Raw genomic sequence first — 11,130 nt, 5'->3', positions numbered from 1 at the left:
ATCGTCAGTACAACTGAGCGTGTAGAGAGTCCCAGGGACCAATCCGATGCCACGAATGCTTCCCCGCGCTGGATGCCATGTGAGCGGCAGCATGCAAGCTGGAATAATACCCGAGGCCTGAGGTACGTAGTTGGGTATGGAGGAGAAGAGGAGCATGGCGTTCATTTTCATGGCTTGCACCAAGTCATTGGTCCGGTCGTGCAGTCGACAGCAGAAGAATATTCATTGACCTACCCGACAGCCCTGTGTGGTACGATAGACGGGCCAACCTAGAACTACCATTATCTGAATTAAGGGACTGCAAACAATGCTACGCATCACCAGCTCACCACGTGAACTCCAACGATGGCAAACAATTCCACAAACACCATGAGAGCCTCCCGTTTTCTCTGCCGCAAGGCCGATGTGTCCGTCGAGGTTGCAACTGTGTGCTACGCTAGTGGACCTGAGCCTGTATGCCTGCGGTTAGCACGGAGGAGAGGACGGCGAGACAGTCAGACTGGCCTCAGGGCGCCCGCACCACATAATAGTTCAAGCCGCTACGTTGATGAGCAAAAACGCAGGAAGTCAGGGGCCAACACCAGCACCAGAAATACCAGGGTTGTGGTCCTGCAGCGGCTCCTTTAGCTGCAATGGATCAAAGCGGCGACCGTTGCAAGGGAGAGCCCAACACCGTCCGTCCCGGGTGACGCCGGGGTCCGCAGTTGACGAGCGTGAGCATTTGCCACTTTGTTCGGGCCTCAGGATTCCAATGTTTGATCGGCTCTTGGGCTTCACGGCACGGGGTGTTGGGGATGAGCATGGCCGCATCGGATGCAGCGCATTGGATGCACTACGATCCTGTGTGTGTGTGTGTGTGTGTGTGAAAAGGAAGACAGAAGGGGGAGGGTTGAAAGGGAAAAGGGAAAAGAGGAAAGACGAATGACGATGGGTTGCGCAGATCGAATGGCAAGTCTCGCGCCCTCCTCTCGTCAACTCACGATGGGCGCTTGCGGAAAGATGGTGGTGGCATCCGGTTACTCAACTCAACACATCGTGAACCTACTCCATCAAGCGCATCCCAGATCGTCCAGCCGATGGACTACCGTCTGACCACGGATACGGAGTTTAGGTTTCTTAGGCTTCCCTAACCTGGCTCGCCTGGCAGCCTCGCCTGGCTTTGACACGGAACAAACAACACAAACAACACCACTGGCATGTCGCCGATGACAAGACCGGCCTATTCCCCGTGTCCGGGGAGTGGTGGGACCTCGTGCGTGATGGCTTCCCACCACTCGGGCCATTTGTTGTCTCCACGTGTAAGCCGCCCATCGCAAGCATCACGGCAACAAGCTCCAACAGCGTCCTGCGAAACCGGCCAGCCGACCAACCCGACGGCATTGCCCCCGGCCGTTCCGCCGATGCTGGGAGGTATTTGCCGAACAGCATGATCGGGTAGAAAAGCAAAGAAGGCCATAGCTTGCATGGGGAGAGGCAAGATGCCAGACACACCCCGCGCTGTCACGCTCGACGGTGAGAGGCGAGAGATAATGGAAATGTGTGGTTTTACCCCATACTGTTTCATAATGGCCTGCTTGCTAGCCTGGCTTTGTCCGGTGGTGCTTGGTCTAGCTCCGAGTCGGAGCGAGTTGTGCGTGTGAGTGGGCTTGTTGGGCTGCATTTTTGGCTCGGAGGCCGGGCGTGGGGTCCCAGATGCTAGAGATGCTAGAGGTGCGAGGCCCTGGAAGCTGCAGCATTTCACGATGCAGCATCCAAGACCCTGGGCAGCTAGACAGCCGACTCGCAGCCAGACCCTGGGAACTCGACGCAATGGTTCGCGGTTGAGCGATCCGATTCGCCGGCGCGGCGAAAGAGGGCAAGCGCTGGCTCGCCATTTGCTGCACGCCGCGTCCCATTGCCCCCATTACCGACAGGAATGCGTCATCCCGCCGAGCTTGCCAGTGAGGCTTTGGGGCGCGGCGACCAATCCGCGGACGCAATTTGGGGGGATGGGGGATCTTGACTTTGGACTACCCCGCAATTGAGTCCGTGGAGGGTTGAGGAGGTTGAGATGGTCCGGGGTGCCGTCACTTTTTGATGGGATGGATGCCGTTTCTGGCGTGGAGAGAGTTGAAGGTGGCTTGGGGATGAGGACATGGAGGGGGGGGGGCGTGTGAGGAGTGGATTTGGAGGCGAGCATGGGCTTCAAGGTTTATGGTTTAGTGCATGGGAACCATGGTCAAGCGTTGCTGCGATGCATGTGAGAGCAGCAGCAGAATGGAGCAGCAGCATTATGGATTCCGCGGATCGTGGAGTATGGAGCATGGAGTCGCGGGGCAGTGGGGGCTGAGGTTGTTCTGGGGGACAGAAACACGAGGAAGAAAGAAACGAGGGAAGAAAGAAAAGCAAGGTCACGCACGGGCTGAACAGGCTGAACGACCCAGCTGAATGGATCAAAGGGATTGGACACCAGACCGAACAAACAACACGGATGGATGGATGAATGAATGGATGGACGGATGCGAGGAAGATGGCTTAGCCGCCTCAATCACTTCCGTCTCTCGGAGTTTCGACCCTCGCTCGGTCTTTCTCTTCAATCTCCCGAACTCGCCCACCAAAAAAATGACTGAGCTTCCCGCTATGGGCCGCCTCTCACTCCACTGTGACGCCGGCTTGCAGCAGAGCCAGGGGGTGCTTATTCCTCAGTTTATGTAAAACAGAATAATAACATCACGTCCTGCCTTGTGTCGCTCGGCCGATGCAAAGCCGGACGTGCAACGAACGCGGCGGGTGGCAAAGACGGTCCTCCGCCGAAAGCAGGGCGAGGCCAAGGCGAACGCCGCCAGCGTCGCAGCGAAAAGGTGAAGGCGAGAGAAAACCGCGAGTAACAAGCATTTGTCTATGGAACCGCATCTCGGAGCCGCGGCCTATGGGAACGCACGCATTAACAGGTGGGAACACGGGCCCTGTCTTTCACACGCCCGCTCTTCTCTCACTTCTTCTGCCTGGTCGTTTCTGGCTGGCTGGTGTGTAAGTGAGATGGGCTCAGATGGCGCCCTTCGCACACCCTCCCGAGCCGCCCACGCACCCTCGTCTGCATCTACCTGCACGCCACGCTCCATCCCATTTCCACTGGCACGCCAATTGAATCCATCCAGGACGCTTTAAACGCTCCGCTCCACACGCCGCCGACCCGAAAACCAAACACCCACTGTGCGCTCTGCACGCCCTCTTGCCTCCTCCACGGCCGAGGACGCTTTCAAGGCCACCCAGGCCACCAAGCACCACGCTCCACGCTCCAAGCCCCGATCCCCGTCTGTCCCGTCTCCCGACTGCTCCTCCTCCGTCACTATTTGAACTCTTCCTTCCCTCCTCCTTCTTCACTTTTTTCTTCCTTCTTCTCTTCATCGCACTCTCACCTTTTTTCGCCTTTCCATCAACCATCAACAGCAACCGTCTTCAGCAACACTACAACTCAACAACCCACAAACCACAACACCACCAAACAACCCTCAACACCTTCCACCATGCCTGCCTACGAATACTGCTGCCAATGCTCCGGCATGATTGTCATCAGCACCACCTGCACCGCCTGTGGACACAAGCAGTGCAACAGCTGCCCTCGCTGCTAAGCGGCTTCCTCCATCTCGCATTGCGATCCCCCACGGCTGTCGCCACGAATGCCACCTCTTCTTCGCCGTAACTACTCAACGGTATGCCCTCCGTCATCTACTGCTAGGTCCCTCCAGGCTAACGATCCCGCCCAGATGCCAGGTTCCAAGCATCGTTCACAAGGCGCAGGTGGCGAACCTTCCGACACGCACAAAGGGCCCTGATGGATTCTTGACGACCTGAACGACACAACACCCCCCTATTCACTTCGGCCTTTTTGTCTTCACAAACACTCTTACTACCTATTTCCGTTCTGTCTGTCACAAAATTTCGATACCCTTGACTTTCTTACCGGAGTCGGCGTCCCTTTCCTCACATACGCACGCACTGGATGAATGACACTTCTCACGGAAAACGAAAGAAAAAAACGGGCTTGCTGGATCCGACCTTTATTTCCATTTCCATTTTTTTCCTTCTTCATCGGCCTGGGAGATTAATAGCATGCGCAAAGCCACGTCTTAACTGTCTCAATTACCTTTTTGCTGGCGAACTTTTTTGGAGGGGCGGCGTGGCATTGGAGTAGTGTACTAGTACGGGCAACGAGCACGGCGACACGAAGGCACGCAGAGGGCTTGAGGGAAAAGGTAAAGCACCCCGGAGGTTTCGCAGAGGAGAGAGAGGCGCATTTTTCTTTTGGTTTGCTTTGGCGGTGATGGACGGATGGATTGAACTTGATACCCGCGGCGTATGTCTCGACTTGGTTACTTAGAAGGTCGAGGCGCTAGTCAATATCACCACACTTTTTTCGGGAGAACTTGTAAGACCTATCATGACTTGACTACTCCGTACCATTTTGGGCAATTCGAAGCCGATATCTGAGGACGGTGAGGTGTAAAACTCTGGGCCAACACCTCTTTCAAGCTCCCGTGGTGAAAATTTACCTGGATGCCACCTTGTCGACTGCCGCCCGAACCCACTCCGTTTACCCACGCCCATCCATGTTTCGTACGGTCAAAGGTAATTGTAATTGTCAACGTTTAGTCTCCGTCTCCGACCTTTCCCGCCGCCACCCCGGGAAATTCCCTCACCATGACAATGCCGTGGTCACCCTGATCCTGCGCTTCGGCCTGCCCCCATTGTGAGTGTCCTCTGGACCTTCGTCCGCTGCTTGGGATCCAGGGGCTTCCACAGCTCGAACTCCGTCCGTTCCTGGAATCGCACCACCTTCGCATTGTCCTCTGCCAGGCTGAGCCAAACGCCTGGTTCCCTGCGGCGCCGTCGCCGTCACACCGCTCCGCGAGCCCCCACCAGGCGCTCCAGCAGCTTGCCGCCCCATCCCTTGGCCTGCCATGGCTCCAGCAGGTCGATGTGCAGCGTGGTGCGGAACCGTGGCGGTACGTCGGTGTGGGCGACCGGAGCCAGCTGGTGGGGGTCGTAGGCCAGCTGCGCCAGGGACGCGGCGTTGACGGAGCCCTCGGCGCTGGTCCACGGCTCCGGCGGCTTAAGCGGGTCCGACCGTGGGTGCACCTCCGGGGATGCGTCCAGCACGGCCGTGACGTGCAACGCGTAGGCCGCGATTAAAGCGTCCACGGAAGGGCAGTCGATGCAGTAGCCCGCCTCCGTGCCGCTGCCGTCGTCAAGGACGAAACATGTCGAGGGGAAGAGGTGCGTGTGCTGGTGCGTCCAGGGATACAGGGCGAGTCGCCAGGTGTCTGTGGATGACTTTGGTGATGGCGGCAGGGTGAACCAGCACAAGAGGCTTCACTCTGCACGGTAGTAAGTACTATAGAGAGCCTAGAGTATCCCCCGTTTTAAAGAAAAAAAATGCAGGTTGTAGATATTTAGGAAGACCATTCTCCAATGACTCTGTTATAACTAGAACATCTTGACGTAATCATCTTTTAGCATTGTTGTGACGATTCCCTAAATTGGTAGAGTGAGGATATTGCTTTGATCGTCGTTAACAGACACAACCGATGAAGCATATAGAAGATGATGGCTTTGCGCAAGACCAAATGATTGCACGGAGGCACTTAAATTTAATTGAATCCATTAGACAATCAATGATCTGGCAAATACAGTTGATGGGGGCTCTGGTGACCTGTTGTCAAAGCGGTAACTTGGACCGATGAAGCCGTCGGGAAGCGGGTGTCAGCATCTCCATATAGGGGTCGGAGTAGGGTAACCTACAATAATGCAATGCCACTGAAATCCTGCTCTTCATGTAGTTACCTACCATGCCTGTAACAACCTTGAGGATATCTAGGTTCAAACCCTCGTCCCATAGGCCCCATCAACAGTCTCTTGGTGGTCATCGGAGCGTCTGTCGAGATTCGACTCAAGAAAGCTCGAACTCATTTCATATGTGTTCCAATTTCAAGCATGTCTCTCCGTCCATCTCTCAAGGTGATCGATTGAACGGCATCAAGACCGGCTGACTCACTCGCGGTGGTGGCATCAACAGGTCAGAATAACTTTGAGTCACTGGCCTCATCGACTTTATCAACCTTGATAAATAAAACTCTATATCACCGACGCAGGGTATAAATGCCCAGACAGATACCCATTTTAAAGCTCATTCCTCTCAACCTTTACCGGCCTGCCAAGAAACAAGCAGGAATCCTGTTCGCATAATCGCTAACATTTTTCTCTTTTTGAACACACCTACACCTTCATGCCTGAGCTATTTAGCCGCTTTCTCGACCTCCCGTGGGAGTTGAGAGAGGAGATTTGGAGGCTTGCGCTCCGTCCTGCTCGCCCAGGCGTCCAAGTTTTCAGCATTTACAACTCCGACGAGGACAAGCACGACAACGACCCAAGAGATGACCTTTTACTAAATACTTTTCGGCATTCCTACCTTTGTATTTCAGCCCCAAAATGGGGACCGAGAGTTATTGGCGCTCATCCAGATGACCGAAAGGATCACGCTTCTTGGACTTATAACAACCCATCAACATATCTTATTGACAGAGGTCTCTGGACGGCTTGCAAGGAATCAAGATTTATTATTCAACGCGAATTCCAGTGTCGGAAATGGGAGTCGGCCTGGAGACACCATTGTAATGGTCGGAATCCCGATCAATTCAGCGAGTACGAAAATTTGGTATCGGCAATGGCCTGTTTCAAGGACAAGGACTCATCCAACAATCACTACATTACAGTTTTCCCAAACCAAGACCTCTTTTACTTCCAGCCACACGACATTGAAGCCCTCAGCTGGGGTGGCGCTGTAAATCGCTACTTCTTGGGCGCAGAAAGTCTAAGTTTCGATGACCTGGAAAACGTCGCCTTGGAATTCAATCCAAGTTGGGCGATTGAGGTTGAGAAAGCTCGACCACACAATGGCGATGTCAAAATTCTCGACACTCTAGCCCATGCGGCATTGACGGAGCAACGAATGGATGGCTGGATACGCTTTGGCTTATCGACTATGGGCTCAAACGAAATCCTAACGTACTTATGAACGAGGCACTGGAGGGGAAGTCGATTTTTTATCAGGGCAACCGCCGTTTTGTCGAAGTGGCAACCGACAGCCTCTATCCCAAAGCAGACCCGTGGGAGGATTACTATGAAATCGACGACTGTTGGATTTCTTGCGGTTCATTTATTGATGAAATTAAAACGAGGATACTGTTCTGGCGAGAGGATCACCTTGGTCGGTATCCAAAGGAGAACTTGCCTGCTAATATAGGGATGCTCGCTTGCGAATACTTCTGAAATTTGGCGCCTAGATCTTGATAGAGCTAGCAATACCAGACAGTTATCACAAAGCATGAAAATGCGAAGAGCAGATGCCACTGGCCAGGATTCTATGAAAGGAAACTCTTCTCTTAAAATCCGATGCAAGGGTTATGGCATTACCAAATGCTACCACCTACTACAAACGAGATGCGCCAGCTACAGGAGTCACACGTTCCTTTAAATATTTTGGCTTCACTCCGTTTCAGAATGTGTCGGTGCTTACAATTCCCGTTTGCCACTGGCCAATTGCTGGTGTCTGACGCTCATTCAAGGAGCCCTTCTAAGTATCCATGAGATATTACTTACCAAAATGGGTACAGGACGTCAAAGCTTCATTGTGATACAGTAGTGACATTTCGTTAAATTGTACTTTGGTGTTAATATAAAAAAGTGGTTGCGAAGACCTCCAGTTAATTTGTCGTTCGTGGCGCATTCAGGCCGTCAGGAGAATGCGCCCTCCCTTCATTGAACCAGCGGAGGTGATCGAGGTGGACTCGATGGCCCCATATCAGATTCCAGAGCACGTTGAAGGATGCGCCGTGTCGAGCCGTTCTTTCCATTTTTCTCATAATGCCTATATGCACGAGGAAGGTGCAAAATTCTCTGCGCTGTGCGAGTTCCTTCCATTATCCCACGATGCCTGCTGGCATGAGGAAGGAGGTCAACCGAGCGCCCATGTGGTCTCGTCAAGAAAAGAACCTCGAGAGTCTGTTTCCATCTCTTCAAAGACCACCATCCAACATATTGCCATTCGAAGCATATTTTGGTACTGAACCAACGTTTCTAACACGATTCTTGTCAACATGGACAATACTAGCAGCGCCCACGGTTCTGCGTCAAAGCGGAAGTATGACTCTGTCGCCCTGGAAATTGTTGAGGACATCAAACGGCGCTGTACGAAAGAGCTCAATCCCGAGACAGAGGCTATCAAGGACAGACTGGTTAAGCAGGCCACTGATGCCATTGCTATTGCTGACATTGACCATGATGACCTGCAGGATAGGTGGAAGTTGTTGACCAAGCTGATAGACTCCCGTGACAGCGACTCCCGGAGCTTCGAGGAGGCGAACAGGCTCAACTACTTTATGGAGATTGGCGACTGGTGTGGGGGCATCCACAAAGCAGTCAAGGCCTACGAACCCGAGGTCCAACGTGAAGTCCGCGCCAAGTTATATGCAAAACTGAAGTCGGATGGGATGGGAGGAAAGGACAGAGAGGTCGCCTCCAAGCTACACGACAGGTTTATCGTGGCTACGGGATTGAGTCCCAATACAACTCTGAGCTTGGTTCAGCCGGAGATGCTTCTTGTGGAAGAATGGCGGAAAGCGGGCAAGCCAGAGGGCAAAGGGCCAGAAACGCCATATCTTGACCGCATCGGAGCCATGTGCGACAAGGCAAATGTCACACAGAACGTCTACCTGGATGCTCTTAGGATCTCTTCCGATCGAAATGATGCTGCTCATCATCCACCGCCGCGCCCGTGGGATCATCTCACCGCCGACGAGAAGGTAGATTGGAAGTCCGTTCAGGCCGCCTGTAGGCAGCGGGAACTGAAGGTCGAGGAAGACTTCAAAAATGGCAAGCTGCTTGGACACCAGCGGGACTCTTTTATTAAGTTCATCGACGTATGGCTTAATTCGCATGTGTCGGGTTTGTCGGAGGATGGCAACCCGGAAGCGACCTTGGCGGGAACGGAACTCGCCAAGCAGGGTAAAAGGGAACAAGACAAGATTGGCGCGACCAAATCAACCCTGGAGAAGCCGATAGTTCCACCACCAAGTCCCCACGAGGAAGGAAAGTGGGATGACTTGGAGACCAGCACGTCACGTTGAATTACTGCTGTGTCGTGGAACGGTGGAAGTTGTAATGGTTGGATACCAGGGGTTGACGAGTTGCAATGGTCGGATCGACAAGTTACAATGGTTGGATACCAGGGACAATGGGCAGAGGTCAACATGATGCAGTTGGACATCGGACAATTTCCCAGATCAACGGGGGCCGGCTCTTGCTATCCTACGGAAGAAGAGCCGGTCGGGCGGCGAAGTCGGACTCTGCAACCTCCACGTGGTGCCGCCTGGGAACCTGGCCTTGAACGTGGCCAGAGCCAGTGCAGAGACGCAGCATAATTTCAGCAATGACTCTGAAGTGGGAGCCTTTCTCGGACAGGTAAGTAAGTGTACAATCATGTCCCATCCCTGTCACTAGTTGCCTGTGGCTTTTCTTCATGGACTGAATGGTTTATGCCATCCATCCGACTTCTTCGATCTGATGACACTCACTGACGACGTTCATGCTAAGCACAGAATACGGTCCCTGTGTCTGTCTCCGACCTCCGACTCTGTTCCTGATACTCAAACTCTTCCATGGTCATCGACGGTGTCCCCGATCCTCAACCCGGTACTCGACCCTCGGCGTTTTCCCCGCCACCAAACGCCAGGATTCAGACCCAATAGACGGAGGAGTGATATTGGAGGAGTTCTTGACGGACTTCTCAGGGTCACGTGGTCCGTCAGGCTGCCACTCTCACCACCTCCAACAGCCTCCACCACCTCAACAACTTCTACCGCCTTCAACAACTTCCACCACCACTATCGACACCATCGTCTCGTCAACACCACCATCGGAGCCATCCTCTCGTCACCATGACAGCCTACACCAATGCGCCACATGTGTTGCCCGATTCACTTGCATCATCTGCATCAGTTGCCTCGCGATGTCTCAACCCCCGTTTCTGCATCGGTGCGGACGAGTAACGGCAAGCCCTCAAAATCGTCGACGAAACAAAGTCGCGAACCGTGGTGACACAAGAGGCTGACGTCCGGAGATCGAAGCCTTGAAGGAAACACTGTTCAATGGACGACGAGCAGCATGAGCCGATGCCTCGCTCCGAGATGCAAGTGTACCCTTGTTGCTATTTGTACAGACCAGACTGACCTGCCTCATAGAAGGTGGTGGGAAACAAGGACAAAGTGACAGAGACATCGATAATCCGAGTGACAAAAGACGATCTGAAGAGCAAGTGTTTGTTGTCGAGAGGGAAACAGAGTCTCGAGGCTGGCGTCTTGGCGAGCTCCACTACGACGCCCCCTGCGGCCGAAAAGAAGGTAGGACATGATTCATGATGAGCATTCCAGCAAAACCCCTGCATTCAGTGCCTCGCTAACGGCGGTAACAACTAGGCCAAAACCAAGCTTTGTCTTTTCAACCGTCCATGTTAATATTACTTGCAATGTACCGTATCGACTCAATAAATTGGCCCTGTTCTTATGGACTAAGACTAACAAAGGTTTAGATATCCTAAATCATTAGGTATAAAAAAGCTCCAAGGCAATAAGTGGGTGAAGGATTTAGGGCTGATTTACTGAGTCGACACGGTATTGAGATGTGGAACACTAGCCATTTACACGAGAAGTAAGTTAACCCCGGCGAAGCGATCCATAACAACTAATCTAATAATACACTTCTATAGTATGCCTTGAAGCGAGCCGCAGTAAGTCAAAGCACTTATCTCTCCATCTAATATTGATGTGCTTAATTTATTTCAGGATGCATTAGCTGAGGCGACAGTAATTACACCCCTTGGACCTTATGTGGATTGTGTACAGTGTATTCTGATGTTATTTTAGAACGTCCACGCCGAGGTCAAGGTAAGTCTAGCTAGACAGTGGCAACTTGAGCGTTGCAACAACTAACTACTATGATTTCTAGCGGCTCACTGCCCTCCGCGACGTAGGTGTATCTCTTGCTACTATCTTGCAGGGAACTAACTAATCTCTCTTACAGAAACTGTTCGATGAT

At 52.9% G+C, this 11,130-nt stretch overlaps 3 protein-coding genes across 3 annotated transcripts; 2 read left to right on the top strand and 1 right to left on the bottom strand.

Moving 5' to 3' along the window:
- Positions 1-4,700: 4,700 nt before the first annotated feature.
- BGZ61DRAFT_586247 (uncharacterized protein) lies at positions 4,701-5,499 on the bottom strand (the record flags this gene model as incomplete). Its single annotated transcript, XM_046256434.1, has 2 exons — positions 4,701-5,350; positions 5,474-5,499. 2 exons carry the CDS (start codon positions 5,497-5,499, stop codon positions 4,876-4,878), a joined length of 501 nt encoding a protein of 166 aa, XP_046107755.1. The 3' UTR covers positions 4,701-4,875.
- A 766-nt stretch (positions 5,500-6,265) lies between these two features.
- Positions 6,266-7,054, top strand: BGZ61DRAFT_529876 (uncharacterized protein; the record flags this gene model as incomplete). Its single annotated transcript, XM_046253473.1, has 1 exon — positions 6,266-7,054. One exon carries the CDS (start codon positions 6,266-6,268, stop codon positions 7,052-7,054), a length of 789 nt encoding a protein of 262 aa, XP_046107754.1.
- A 2,438-nt stretch (positions 7,055-9,492) lies between these two features.
- On the top strand, positions 9,493-10,539 carry BGZ61DRAFT_186580 (uncharacterized protein). The gene is made up of 2 exons (XM_046237758.1): positions 9,493-10,436; positions 10,512-10,539. The coding sequence occupies exon 1, from the start codon at positions 9,623-9,625 to the stop codon at positions 10,145-10,147; it is 525 nt and encodes a 174-aa protein (XP_046107753.1). The 5' UTR covers positions 9,493-9,622; the 3' UTR covers positions 10,148-10,436; positions 10,512-10,539.
- Positions 10,540-11,130: the final 591 nt, after the last annotated feature.

The sequence above is a fragment of the Ilyonectria robusta genome (assembly GCF_021365365.1).
Source record: "Ilyonectria robusta strain PMI_751 chromosome Unknown BGZ61scaffold_5, whole genome shotgun sequence".
NCBI lineage: Eukaryota > Fungi > Ascomycota > Sordariomycetes > Hypocreales > Nectriaceae > Ilyonectria > Ilyonectria robusta.
Note: the sequence above shows the minus strand (reverse complement) of the source record. Positions and strands in the feature narration are given on the sequence as shown.